The sequence below is a fragment of the Blennius ocellaris genome, assembly GCF_963422515.1.
Source record: "Blennius ocellaris genome assembly, chromosome: 9".
NCBI classification, from domain to species: domain Eukaryota; kingdom Metazoa; phylum Chordata; class Actinopteri; order Blenniiformes; family Blenniidae; genus Blennius; species Blennius ocellaris.
This window is the reverse complement of record NC_137658.1, coordinates 10,055,535-10,069,440: the sequence shown is the minus strand read 5'-3', so window position 1 is coordinate 10,069,440 and position 13,906 is coordinate 10,055,535. Positions and strand designations below refer to the sequence as shown.

General features: G+C 39.5%; 2 protein-coding genes across 2 annotated transcripts; both read left to right on the top strand.

The window, feature by feature from the left end:
• Positions 1–930: 930 nt before the first annotated feature.
• On the top strand, positions 931–1,717 carry LOC308134717 (alveolar macrophage chemotactic factor-like; the record flags this gene model as incomplete). The annotated part of the gene is made up of 4 exons (XM_080502490.1): positions 931–994; positions 1,103–1,223; positions 1,436–1,513; positions 1,642–1,717. The coding sequence occupies 4 exons, from the start codon at positions 931–933 to the stop codon at positions 1,715–1,717; spliced, it is 339 nt and encodes a 112-aa protein (XP_080358616.1).
• Positions 1,718–3,912: 2,195 nt separating this feature from the next.
• Positions 3,913–12,833, top strand: LOC308134742 (putative monooxygenase p33MONOX). The gene is made up of 8 exons (XM_080502523.1): positions 3,913–4,044; positions 4,798–4,889; positions 5,616–5,803; positions 5,996–6,098; positions 6,871–6,992; positions 10,478–10,617; positions 10,750–10,928; positions 11,319–12,833. Exons 2-8 carry the CDS (start codon positions 4,862–4,864, stop codon positions 11,522–11,524), a joined length of 966 nt encoding a protein of 321 aa, XP_080358649.1. The 5' UTR covers positions 3,913–4,044; positions 4,798–4,861; the 3' UTR covers positions 11,525–12,833.
• The last annotated feature ends 1,073 nt before the right edge of the window (positions 12,834–13,906 follow it).

Below are 13,906 nucleotides of genomic sequence, written 5' to 3'. Positions count from 1 at the left end.
GCCCACTTTGTTTTGCCAAAAATAAACTATGATTTGTTCAAAGGTTTCCAGTGTATCTAAGAAAGGTGCTTGATATGTGAGGAATAGCCCATTGTATTGAATTGGTATTAATATTACAAGGAATAAAGTAATCCGAATTTTATCAAGAGGACGTTGTTTATTTATTGTCTATTTTTAATCACTGTTTTTACTGTTTCATATTGTCTAATTTATACCTGATCAAACTTTATATTTTATCTGGTTTTATCTTGATATGTCTTAAATAGCTGAGCTATTTACAATGTTCTGATGTCTCCATTTGTCCCATTCCTTAATATCGTTCTTTGACAGATTGATTGAATAAATATTTATGTTGTGACTGACTGTGTGCATGAATACACACTGAGAAGCTACAAATGAATTCTCCCTTGTGGGATAAAAAAAAAAAAAAAAAGGTTGTCTGAACTGAACAAGTTACCGTAATCATTGCTTTTTCTTCATTGTGATATTTCATTGGCACCATATTGTGTCTCGCTGGATTGTTTAAAGTGACGATCATTTTACAGACCTGATCATTCAGAAAATGTGTCACTTTTCCCACACATGGTCCATTTCTGTTTTATTGATATTATCAGATTTAATTTACAAGTCACTCTTCTCTAAATGTGGTCAGTTTAGTAGTGATATCACGACAGATGTAGGGTGAGTGGGTGTGGGTGTGGGTTTTTCTTCTTGTGGGTTTTGGAGTTTCACTTTCCAGTTACAGAAATTTCCCCTGAGCACAGGAACAATGAAGTACGTCGCTGGAGACAGTATTTAAGGCGACTCGTCAGCCACTACTCTTCACAGCACTCCTGTCAAAAAGCTCTCTGGACTCCTGATCTCTTGAGGTCGCACTCATCACCCTCACCTAACTTTCAATCAGCCAACTTGGAGAGAGAAGAAACCAACATGTCCGCCATCATGAAGGTGTTTGTGCTCCTGGCCGTCTTGGTCTGCATCTCCAAAGCCCAAAGTAAGTCTTTCCTGCTAATTGTTCATCATTCAGGGCACACTGGCGTTATGCGATTTTCAGTTATTGAGAGCTCGTGATCTGAAGTTCTCTTCTCGTCTTCTTTCCCAGTGGATCGATCAGGAGGCCGGTGTCTGTGTTCGAAAATCAGTAAAGGCCTTGACCGGAGGTTCAGAATAAAAGACATTCAAATCTACCAGGAATCCAACTCCTGCAGCAAAGTTGAGATTGTGTAAGTTCTGCATTTAGATTTGTCATAACTCTTAATCATAACTCCAACCTTGACGCATCTTACCAATCACTGAATTATAATTCAGTGTCAAAATTTGATGCAAATCTTTTAACCAATTTTTGGAAATGATACATGCGTCATTACTATCTACCTGTAACATTTCAATTTTGCAGAATTTTGACCAAAGTTTTGCCCTTTGTCTTTCTCTACAGTGTCACCATGACCAATGGCTCGAAATATTGCTTGGATCCCGCTAAGCAATCAGTGAAAAAGCTCATTGCCAACATCATGTGAGTAGTTACAAGTTGCTCATCACTGCATTTAACAGCGACAGAGTAATGGATGACATAGTGCTTTCTTCACTCCGTTGTATTGTGTCTAATTCGATCCCGGCTTGTTTTGTTTTCTCCTCTCAAAGGACACAGAAAGCTCGTGCAACTGCACGGAGCATATCGACTTCCACTCTGGAGAGCAGCACCACAGAAAGTCCCTGAATTTCCTTCTTAACGACTGAATGAAGCTCATATAACCTCTGAATCCTCAACAAAGGCACCTTAAAATATCATTGTGAAACCTTTTTTCTGTATTTGTCTCCTATTTATACTGATGTGCACCAACAGCACATAATATATTATATATTATCTCCTCTTGCAAATAGTATTTGTTTGGATTTCTCATGTTGTCATGGTTTTGTTTAGCTTTTTTTTTTTTTGTATAAAAAAAAATAAACCAAAAGGAAAAACATCAAGGGAGTTTTTGAGTATTTGCTTCATGTTCTAACCCTCCATAACTGGTGTGTTCTGTAACAACAGTGCTCTCTTGTGGACCGAGGCATTTAGTACAAGGAAATTCTCCAAGTTGTGTCATCAGATGGTCAAAAGGCAAAAGGGATACTCAGCCATTCTTAACGTTAGTAAAACAGTGAGAGTCATTATTTGATGCTGCTCCTAAAGATGTCGTCTCTTCAAACTTAATACCAAATATGTTCGCAGATTCCGAGACTGCAGGGTCAGTAACCGATCGCCTGGTCAGCACTCACCTGATAGGGGCGGTTCAACTCTGTTGAGTCCCATAGGCTGTTGTCCTGAACGCCCAATACACCCACACACACCCACACACACACACACACACACACACACACACACACACAATGTGAAAGAGAAGTTGTCAAACAGGCCACTGGGGTTTTTTGGTAGAGTTCCTTTCAGCAGAGGGAGAAAGTGATTTAATGGATTAGCGACTAGACTTCATTCCTCCTCATTCATCCAGCAATATCTTAAAGGTGCTACATGAAATATTCATGTTATGTCCCTTTTGTGCAGTAGGTGGCAGCACTGAGTCACAGTAGTGAATAAACAGTTCTCAATCCAGTGAGAGTTTTGTTTTAATTGGCATTACCAGTAAGTGATGAGGTCTGGTTCGCTGAGCAGAGTAATCCTATGGCTATGTATGATATATTATGTGTTAGTAGAGCTGCTGATCAGACCATTGTTAGTGTAAATACTAGCAGGGGGAGCTCTGTGATGTATTTGAAATGGCATCACGATTGTTCAGAGTTGTCAGTTCACAGTGTTTTAATTTCGAATGCTTTGTCTTGACAAATATTAACAAATTGTACTATTAATGTAATGTTTTGTTCACTTTCTGTTCAATCAACATTCTTGAAAAAGCATATCCCTTGACTTTGTAGACATTCTTGGACTGGACATCACCATCTGCAGACGTTACCAAAAGAAGTTTTTGTTAAATTTTTGTACTTGAGTGTTTGTTTTGGATGATCAGATTTAGTTTTATTGAAACTAATCCTCGTTCAAATTGAGTTATTCCATTTAGGACTGTGTTAACTCTTCCATACAAGCATATTCATATTTGACCTCCAGGTCAGAAGCATCTGGTACTTACCACCAGATTAGGCGAAACATCTTACAAGATAAATAACCAAGTTTGCTTTAAGGTCTTTACTCCACAGTTTTATGCTTGCCAAACAAGTCGACCAAGACTTATGAAGTATTCATCTTCACCTTGTAATTGATGAAGATTAACTTGTTTTAACTAACTTATCATGAAATTGGTCAATATCAATTACAATATGATAGAACATCATGCATGCCTTAATGTCAAACGTTGTTTAATGTGGAAATGTGGAGACAGCAGCTGCCCAATTGTTCTCATGTGCAACAAAGCCCCGCCCACTGAGTTTGATGGGCAAGTTTGACATATAAAATTAATTTATGAAGCCATGCAACACCAGACCATGAAATAATTAATTAAATAGGGAAATAATAAAATATGTTTTCACATATAATGTATTCATATTTTAATTAATTAATGACACATTTATATGTTGAATTACAACTGTAATTAATTCATGACACATGGAATTAATTATTTTATGGTGTATTTATTTACTTAAATAGTGAAATAATTATATGTGTGTTTTTCATAAAATGCATTGATTTTGTAATTAATTAATGACACATTTGATTTATTTAATGATTTAATGACACATTTATATCTTTGATTCCAATTTAATTAATTAATGACACGTTTAATATATTGTTTAATGGTGTATTTAATTATTTGATTTTGGCACAGTCAGCCCTCCATAGCAGGTGTGCTGTGCGCGTGATCCTCGAAATAGCGCTCCTGCATGCTTCGCGTCCCCGCGCACTGTTTGCTCGTCGCATGTCCAAAAGTCACATGGATGAACCAACCGGTCAACAAACAAACCGTCTCAGGTCGCTCAGTTCAGCGATTGAAAGCGCACAGAGAAATCCCGGCTGCTGCACTGGAGTCATTTCAAGGAGATATAGAAGCTGAAGTGAGTGTTTCTTTTATATTATTGATTATATAGATTATATCTTTATTAGATATGCCCAAAGCTTATGTCGTGACTTGGATTTTCTTTTTGCAAGTCATTGCAGCTGGGCACTTCACAGTCTTCTGCGAGAAACTACCAACCTGATTCTGACTCATTTCGATCCTGCAGATTACAGGCGTCCAGTACATTTCAAATGGAAAAGCAAGGTGTGCTGACAACTATAAATTAGATCTGCCTTGTTGGCACAGGCAGTTTGTGGAAACAGGAGGTTCTGAGCTTTACTGGGCAAAAACAAGCACACCATGACAAGAGGAATAATGAGTGTGCCTCTCTTTGTATGTTATGCAACAGGGAAGTTTCAAACAGGAACCGGTCTGTCAGAAGAGACTTAAAGTTTTATTTCCTCATGGAATAAGTCTGCAGTTTAGCTGTGTATCGGTGTTGTTACAGTAGAGAGCAACTCTGACATGAAAGTACTGTAACCAGACCCTCAAATTCTATTTAAAGCAAGGCAGTCACAAGACGTGAAGTACTTCGCACTGCGAATGCAAATCTGGTATTTTATTGCTGGGCTCAACCATGGTTGTGATTATTAAAACTTACACACAATCCATTTATTGGTCTATATCGCTCTCCAAAGGTTGTGATAACAAAACAGATGACAGTTGGCACAACTTCCTTCACATATTTGCTTCGTACTGGCAGGTCTTTTCATCTGCCTGATGGCCCTATAACAGTGTGTCTTGTTTACAGATTTGCATCAAGCCGAGAGAAGCGCGTCCCTTCACACCACCAGACCCTCTGACCTGCTGTCAAAATGGCTTCACGACCAGGAGATCTTCCAGGTAATACAAATATAGATTTGTTTGGGAGTAACCAGGCTCATCATTTTTGGTGCATGAAAGACACTATTCCCCACTGCATTAGTAGATGTAATTTAGCTGTGACATCAATCACAACATTCTGACCTCTGGTGAAGAAAGTAAAATAATTGTCTCTTTGTCGTGGCACCTGGTATCTGGGAGTGGGGAAGGGGGGGTAGGGTAGGGTAGAACTTCACCTCTTATTCAACGTACTGTTAGTAGGGGTCACTGGGGGCCTATTGGAGGAAGCAGCATGGTCCTGATTGGCCAAGGGTCATTGATGCACGAGGGGAATGATGACTGGCCTTTGTGGTCCAGTCCAACAGTCAAGCTACTGCATGTTATTACTGCAGATAGGAGCCTTTTCACAGGGCTTCGTAGCTCATGCGCCTGAAACGTTACCACAGAAAAGTTTGGCTGCCCACATTGAGCCCCGTGTACTGAAGAAGCCAGCAATGGTCTTATGAGCTTCAGTGACATCTTTCAGCAGGATAACAGCAAAATCTGAAAGTGGTTTTAGGAATTGTTTGAGGAGGATCATGGATTATTTCAGGAGGTGATTTGGCCTTCAGATTCTTCAAATCAGCTTGATGTGGAGGTTCAAAAAAACCAAAAAACCTCATCTATTTTGTCAGCAAAGGAAAGGCTTGCTCAGTATTACCTGACCCCGTTTTGATGTCATTTTGTTGTTCTTTAATGACTCTCAAGAACTCGAGGCCAGTACGCCATCTGGATTTTTCAGATCCATTTCGTCCCCCATGTTAATGCTCCGGCGCAATGCCAGCCACGGCGACAACTTGTGCGCCCCGACAAGTTCACCAACTGAAGACTTCACTGCCAGCATCTTATGGAAAGATCCCGTATGCCCAACGAACAAATTCAAAAGCACCACAGAGGTAGGACTTGTTTTCATTCGAGCACAACAACAATTTTTTTTTTGACATGATGAATAAGCCGTTGTTTTGAGGTTTGTTGAAACTTGTTCCTCAGGGTTCGGTGCATGCCCAGTTACTCTTGTTTTGCTGAGTGTTCTGCGACGCAACTTTTTTTTCTTTTTTCTTTTTTATATTGTAAACTTCTGTGACTAGGACGGGGAGAGAGATGGAGGCTTTCTGACTTTCAAGTCACTATCACAGCCCAAGTTACCGTTGCCTGGGGTGGGCAACTCTGTAGTGACCTCGTTCACAAGCCGTAAGTCAACAAAAAACTTTCATTGGTGATCTTTACTAAAACTGCTGTTGCATGTGTTGATGTTAGCCATTGTTTCTTCAAAACAGCATTGGTTTCTTGAACAGAAATAATTATGAGGTATAACTTTTGGAGGAACATATATAAGTGATTTTCTGACATTCACAACTGTGTTTGAACCCGACCCAATGATTACATTATTGTGGGTTTTTCCTTCTCTGCTTAAAAAACAACATAAAGCCTCTAGGCAAAGCACAATTATATACGGAATAGTAATTGCAAAGAAGATCATTCTAAAACTCTGGAAGTCAGATACTGATCATTTAAAAACTGGCTGAGCGGGCTTGTTGGTATATTTGCACGTGGAAAACATCCGATATACTATAATGGACAATCTTAGTAGATTTTCGGATATTTGGGAGCCATTTCCGGCTCACCTTGATAACTCCACAAAACTTCCCCGACAAGGGAGCTCATAACTGCCGTTAATATTTCTGCTGAGATTTTTGTGTTAGTGATGCAGCGGTATGCAACAATTACTGTTTTTGACATGTGCCCTCCTTTTTTGCTTGTTTTTCTTGCAATGTTCTGTTTGCTTTTTCTAATATCGTTTCTGTGTTTGTTTATTCTATAAGTTGTACAACATTCGAATAAAAAAAAAATATATATAAAAAAATCAGAAATACTTTATAAAGATATTTTCTCCATTCAAATGTTTTAGTAGACAAACATAAAGGAAATGTCTGCACTTTTAACTGTTCCCATCTTTTCTCAGAACACTTCCAGGACAACTTCCTGAGAGAGCACCAGGAGGGACAGATAGATGCAGTGTTTTCACCCAGCAAGAGCATCTGCACTGAAGAGACCTGCTTCAACCGATGTGATAACCCACGTATAGTGAGTACGACGAAATGTGAGACAATGTGGGGAAAATACACTTTTTGTCCAGGATCATATTTAATCATAAATAACAATGACTATATATTTGTCTACTCCAGGGCAACTCAATCGGAGTAAAACAAACCAAACGTAAACCCCACTGTATGTTTTATTTAAAGTTCAGGCCTCAATTAAAGGTCATAAATCTTGTTTTACATGAATGTCCTGTACAGCTGAGCCTAACAAAATTTTGTAAGAATTGCATGACTAATCATTAGCAAGCAAGCCTGCATGTGTTTTTTTTCTCCCCCACAACCATTTTTTATGCTTTTGCTCCGTCTGTTCGAGCTGTTGTCTTAACTTATCGGGACAGCGTAATTGCTTCTTCACAGTGTCACGCTGTGAAAAATAATACACTCACTGGAAAGCTCATTTGGCCCCCTTGTGCCTGCAAAACAGCTCGGTCAGAAAAGTGACCTGACATTCTTGATTGTGGTTGAAGTTGTGTCAGTGCAGAGCTGGATTGCATCATATGAAAACATGTTCTTAATATTCTACCTATTACCATGCATTTTAATGTTCTAACCAAAATTTTAGGCTATAATGCATTCTATTTCAAAACTGCTAGAAATTATACACATTTGACCCTTCAGTAAAATGCAAAATGACTTACAATTCTAAAGAAAGTTTTTTTTAATTTTTTTTTAAATTTTTAAATTTGTAACCTTTTTTAAAAGCACGTCAGCTCTTTAGATTATACAACCTTGTGAGGGGGCCAGTGCTCGTATAGTCAAAAGGTCGTGATGCAGGGTATCCTCCAAATATGGAACTCAAGAATGTTGCCACGTCATCAAAATGTAACTCTAGCAAGCAAACCAAAAAATTAAAGTTTAACGTTGGCCTTTTTATTGTCACAAGCTTCATTCCACACTAAAACAAAGTGATAATGATATATTTTTCAAACTGCATGATCAAACGTCTCCAAAAATGTATCACACTATGCTGACACAAATGTTTCAGTGGTCTATCCACCTCAGTTACAATATATGACCCTCTGCCTTGGAGTGTACCCTGGACAAAGGTTGTGTTTTCTTTTCTATAAGGGGTTATCTGGTTTGCCCATGCCCATTTCTGCCCCTTAACATGATTACGTTTCTCCGTTATCACCTGACCTGGAAAACAGTTTTGCTGTGCCAAGTATATCAGTGCACAGTGAGAAGACTAGTTACAAGTTAAAGAAGAATGATCATATCATTGCTTGTCATATATATTGTATGAAATGTCATCATAATAAGATATTGCTATGGTGTTTGTGTTGGGAGTAGACTCAACTCTGTATGGAAATCCTTAAGATGTGCATAGTTGAACAATGAAAACATAACTCATAAATATCTTAAGACAAAATTAAGGATAGTGAAGATTACGTTTATTACACAAACATGCAGCTTTCATAGCATGTACATTTTCATACTGCATCGAGGTAGAATAAGTAGATGGACAGATCCCAAAAAATACTGTCTATTTTGAAAACCTAGTGGTATGTGGACACATTTAAGGCTTTAAACTAATTATTTGTGTCCATGAGTGGACTCAAATGTATCAATAATGTGGCCTTCAGTCACCACAAACTGTGTAAACTGATTAATATCCATACAAAATTGTTCAGCGCTCTTCCGCGGCCCAGTAAAACACGACACTTTGGTAAACAAATTACGTAATCAGCTGTCTGTTGACTGCAGCCGGCAGCACTGTTGCCAAGCAACGCCCTAGCGTGTGTCAAGCCTCCTTGCGTCCTTGAACGGACCAATCACAGAGCTCGTTACAAAGCGAGGCCTGCTGCGGTGTGAACAGACGACGCAGTCAGCGGCGTGTTTTCGGGAAATAATCGGCACTTTAACAACCAACTATGAACACAAAGACGATGTCTGTCGAGCTGAGGCGTCAAAGAAAGCTTATCATAAAAAGGTGCGGTAAGAAATCTCTATATGTGTCGCTCATCATTTGAAAAATCTGGTCAAAATAGGCCGTGGGCCCGTGTTAGCATAGCAAAGTAAACACACTGCGTTATCTGTGTCGGCCGTTTTTCAAGAGACCTTGTGAAAGTAATTATGATATTTCAACCTGCATCTGGTGCCGTCCTAATGTTGTTCATGTGTTTAGCTTAATTTAGATACATTTACGAATAAATACTGTTACGCGGCCGTTTTGTTAGCATAGTAGCAGCTAAGCCAACGTCCAGCCTCGTTACGTCTATAAGATAAACGTCAGTTACTCTCTGATCGTAGTGTTGTGTGTTGTGTGTGTGTGTTTGCTTTTGACTCGTGTCCCGCTGTGACCCTCGTCTCTACGTGCACCGTTATTATCAAGGGGATCCGTGATTAACTATACTATGGCATTTGTTAAAATTGACTTTTGTTGTGAAATATTTGGCCCTGACCTCAGTTTGCAAGTGCTCCCTTAGTCCTATGTGTCTTTATATTATTTGGATTTAATGTACATTGTTGTGTCACAATATGCTTGTGGCTCTTTAAGTTCAAGGGCATCAGTTGTAGTTTAGCTTTGCTTTCTCTTGTACCTTCAACTCTACACAGCTCTAATAATTATACTGACAGAGGTCAAATGGACAGAGTCTTACAGAGTTTAGATTTTTGTCAGTGTCAATCAGGATTAAAGATGAGTCATTTTGTGATGTTTATTCATGCAATGGCCTGTCAGTGCCAAATACAGTATTGACATGAGTTTGGACAAATGTTCCTCAAAATTGAGCAATAAATTTACTGACGTGAACGAAACACAAAGGCGAGTATAGATAAGCAATAACTTGTATTGCCAGTTTATGTTGCACAATCATGCTTGAATAGAAAATGACTAATACTAACTTGGACTTGATGAGTCGCAGGAAATAAAGTCGAGACACTTTCTGCTTCTTCATTTGGGTTTTCACGGCAGTTGGTTGGGACACTTTAACCAGGGATCTCCATTAGAAGGAATCTCCTTGAAATGTAATACTTCTCAAAACTCCCTGTTAAATCCAATAAGACATATCCATCATACTTTTCTTGCACAGCGTTGGTGCAGGTGACAAGCTGTCAGGGTATGCGAGTGTTTGCTCATTGTTTTCGATTTGCAGGCGCCTCGCAGCACTGCTGATCTTGTGCGTTGTGTTTTGGAAATTTCTCTTTTGCTGTCTGCCCCCTGATACATTCATATGCTTGCCACCACATGGCTTTAGACTTGGACTGTAGGTAGGGGTACACCGATCCACGTTTTTTCGCTTCCGATCCGACCCTGATACCTGAATTTGGATATCTGCCCATACTGATATTGTTCCAATACAAGAGCTGTTTGGTTAAATATTGCCATTACTATTATCATTATTGTTGATTTTATATGAGGCTGTAATCCACTCCAGTGCAAAGCTGAATATGGGAACAACAGAGGATTGGAGGTGGGGTGGAAACAGGGCTAAAATGTCCCGTTTCAACCGTTCACTGTCTTTGCAGAAGTTGAGGATGCCAAGTGAGGACTTCAAGGAAGACAGGCTTACAACATCAGCACAAGCCACCCCAGGTGGCACCCCATCCGTCACCCCCTCCGTTACCCCCAGTGTGACACCCCACTCATCACCAGCACCCACTCGCAGGTATGCATCCTGCTGTTGAGATGGCTTTTTCATTTTATTGGCATTCTAATGTTGAAATTATTTAAAGACACTTCTTCTGAATGTAACCCTGGTCTGCTTCTATGTTCACACTCTCGCCTGTTGGACATGCAGGAGCTGGCGCCAGCTGGGTTCCTTACCTTTCCTCACTGTCCCAGAGCAAAACAGTCTCACCCTCAGTCCAGACATGGGAGGAAACGAAGGAGGAGGAGGAGGAGAAAGATGGAACTTCTTTGGAAGTCGATCTGTGGTGCAGAGGTCCCCCACTGATCCCGGCTCAGAAACCAAACCAGGTAAAAGATTTGTGCACCGCCCTGCACCTTTACTGTGACTGCAGTATTTGCACATCAGATGAGAACAGTTTTTGTTGCGTTGATTTGAACTACATCTAAAAATAGAAACTATTTTTAAAGCTGTTTGCGCCCATGTTACTTTAGAATCCAGTGGAAGCAATGACGGATGCAAGTACTGGTTTTACAGTTTATATTGATAGCCAAGTGTTTTGTTTTTTTACATTTTTGCCCAAAGACCAGGTGTTTTTATTGAGATTGAACTACTTTAACTGGAGTTGTGATTGTTGTTTGGTCCTCTCCATTTCTGTCTTGTGTCTTATGCTCTTCTGTGATGATTGTGCGTTGAGATTGGGTCTCCGTCTCTCACCATCTCTGCTCCCTCTCCTGCAGCCTTCTCGCTGCAGTCCAACTTCGGCCTGCAGAAGTCCTCCACCATGGATGGCACCAACACCCAGACCAACCTGAAGGTGGACGACCTGGCCAAGTTCATGCCCCCGAAGATTGAACTCCCACAAACTGGAACGAAACAACTGCCCACGCGGCAGCACAAACTCAAACCCCGGGACATGAACATTTTAACGCCATCGGGCTTCTGACACCAGATGAGCCGGTCTATTCCTCCTCTGAACCACATTCTAACTTTGTTTGTTTTTCCTGCCCGTTCATTTCTCCTCTCACCTTCCACTTTCTCCTCTGCCTGTCTAGAAATTGACTGAAGACTGCCCAATAGTATTGGTCCGACTGAAAACTATTCAGACACCTCCTGGATTTCTTGGTTTTTTTTTATACAAACACTGCTGATTGGGCTCCATGATTCATATTTATATCTGCAACCAACCTAATTAAACAAATTTGGACGGTTTAGACCCAAAATACTCAAAATACACCAAACTACTTTGAAAAAAAGATGAAGTCAATTTTTTTTTTGTGTGTGAAAAAGGTCAAAATGTGATTAATTAGTTTCCCAATCAGCTGTATTCCTATTTTTTTTTTTATTTTTTTTTTAAACGACAAGAAATTCGGGAGGTCTCTGAGTAATGTTTGGTCTGACTGGAGCTCACCAGCCATGGGACATCACTGGACCGTCAACTCACCCAGTGGTCCAATGCTGTCCCTTTGGTTAAAAACGACAACAAAAAGAAGAAAACAAAGCAACTTAATGTGTCACCCTTTGTTATTGTACAGCTCTGTATTATTGTTGTGATCTGTAACATATTTTGGCTGCATTGGCATTTATGGCCTCGCTGTCTCTCATTCCGTTGTCGGTGAGTCATGAGATCAAAGTTGTGACAGCTTGTCAGGCCTTCAGCCTCTGGTATAAAACCCGACAAGCTGTTTCAGTTGAACACTTGGATGCCTGCCACTCTTGTGTATATATATTTTTTTAATCTGAAAAGAGCTCTGATTAATAGTTGTCATGTGTTTCTCTGTCCGCATGCAGAGTCTAGTGTGACGTATGACTTGATTCTGTGCCTCAATTTTTGGCTTCTTGCATCATAGCCATCTAAGTTTAGTTGATTTTTTTTGTTGTTGTTACAATATGAGAGTGTTTCTAATTTTACTTGACATTGAATGACTGATCTGAAGTCATGTTTTGTTTTTTTCAAGAATTTCAACTTTAGATAAGGTCTTGTTGTTCCTTTTGCAGACCTGAGCAGTTGTGTGCTTCTGGGTTCTAAACAAGATTTTCATCACATGCAGCTCTACTTTGGAAAACGGCACGCTAACGTTTGACTCATGGGTTGACAAAAATGTCAGTCTGGGGAACAAAGTTTAATGGGTATTTTTTTAATGTCTGATAATACAATGTATTGAGTCATTTATGGTTTGCAATGTTCACTTTAACAAGATAAGGAAATAGTGTTCAAATGTTAATTTTCTCTGAAACTTCCTGAAAGTTGAATTCCACAAAGTAATTGCACAGGGGAGATCACCTTCCAATTCCATGTGCAAATAAAACAAATTGCAACAAGCAGCACTGGTACTCTGGTTTCTCATAAACATGCTCAAGAGTCGACGAGAAAAACAAAAAAACTTGCATCATGTCACACAAGTTATCTCTTATTTACGATATATTATTGGCTCCAGCTGCCCTGTATATAATTAGTTTGTTTTTACTTCAGGTTCACGCAAGATTCTCTCTCTTGTTCATGATTTGGAGAATAATGTCATAATGTACGGAAAAACTAAAATGGTAGTCTTTGAATCTTGACACTATGAATTTCACATTATTTCTCACATTAACTGGGAAGGAAGGCCTCTGCAGTTTTACCAATGCAAATCAAAACGTTCCTCATTTTTACACCCTGACCTTTCCCATTACCGCGACACCGTGACAAAGCTCCGCACCGTGCGCTGAAGTGTTTACAATGTTTGGCCAGTAGAGGGCACACTCGGTACGCGTAAGATTTGCAGGTTTCATTTGCCATGATTTAAAGTCGTTGAACGAGTCCATGGGAAATAAAGGAGGGGAAGTGCTCCTACGCAGCCTTTTATAGGTTTCATACTATTATTAACTTTGTTTTGTTACATGAATTAGGTAATGTTCCTGAATCATGCAAGTTCATTACTCTAAAACTGTAGTATGATTTATAAATGCGAGACTTCAAACAAAAACAAGTTTCAGAAAACCTTTATAATGCAAATACCACCCACGCCAATTCTAACGATTGTTGGGACACTATGCAAATCACACAGAACAAAAATGCATTCACATTAGAATCATAAAAAACGCTGGAAGCAAGATGGTTTTATAATTCTAAAAATAATTCTTGTTTTATTTCAGCTTGATGGCAGTGGCACCGCTCAGAATAGTTGAGATTGGACAACAAAAAGATCTTCCGACACATGAGCAACTCCAATGGACTTGATCCAGTTGCTTTGAGGTGCCTTCTACCTGGAAATATCAAAATATGCATGAGTAAGTGCTAATGTTGATTTTCTCACTCTTAAGTTGGCCAGTAACGCAAGCAAAGCAT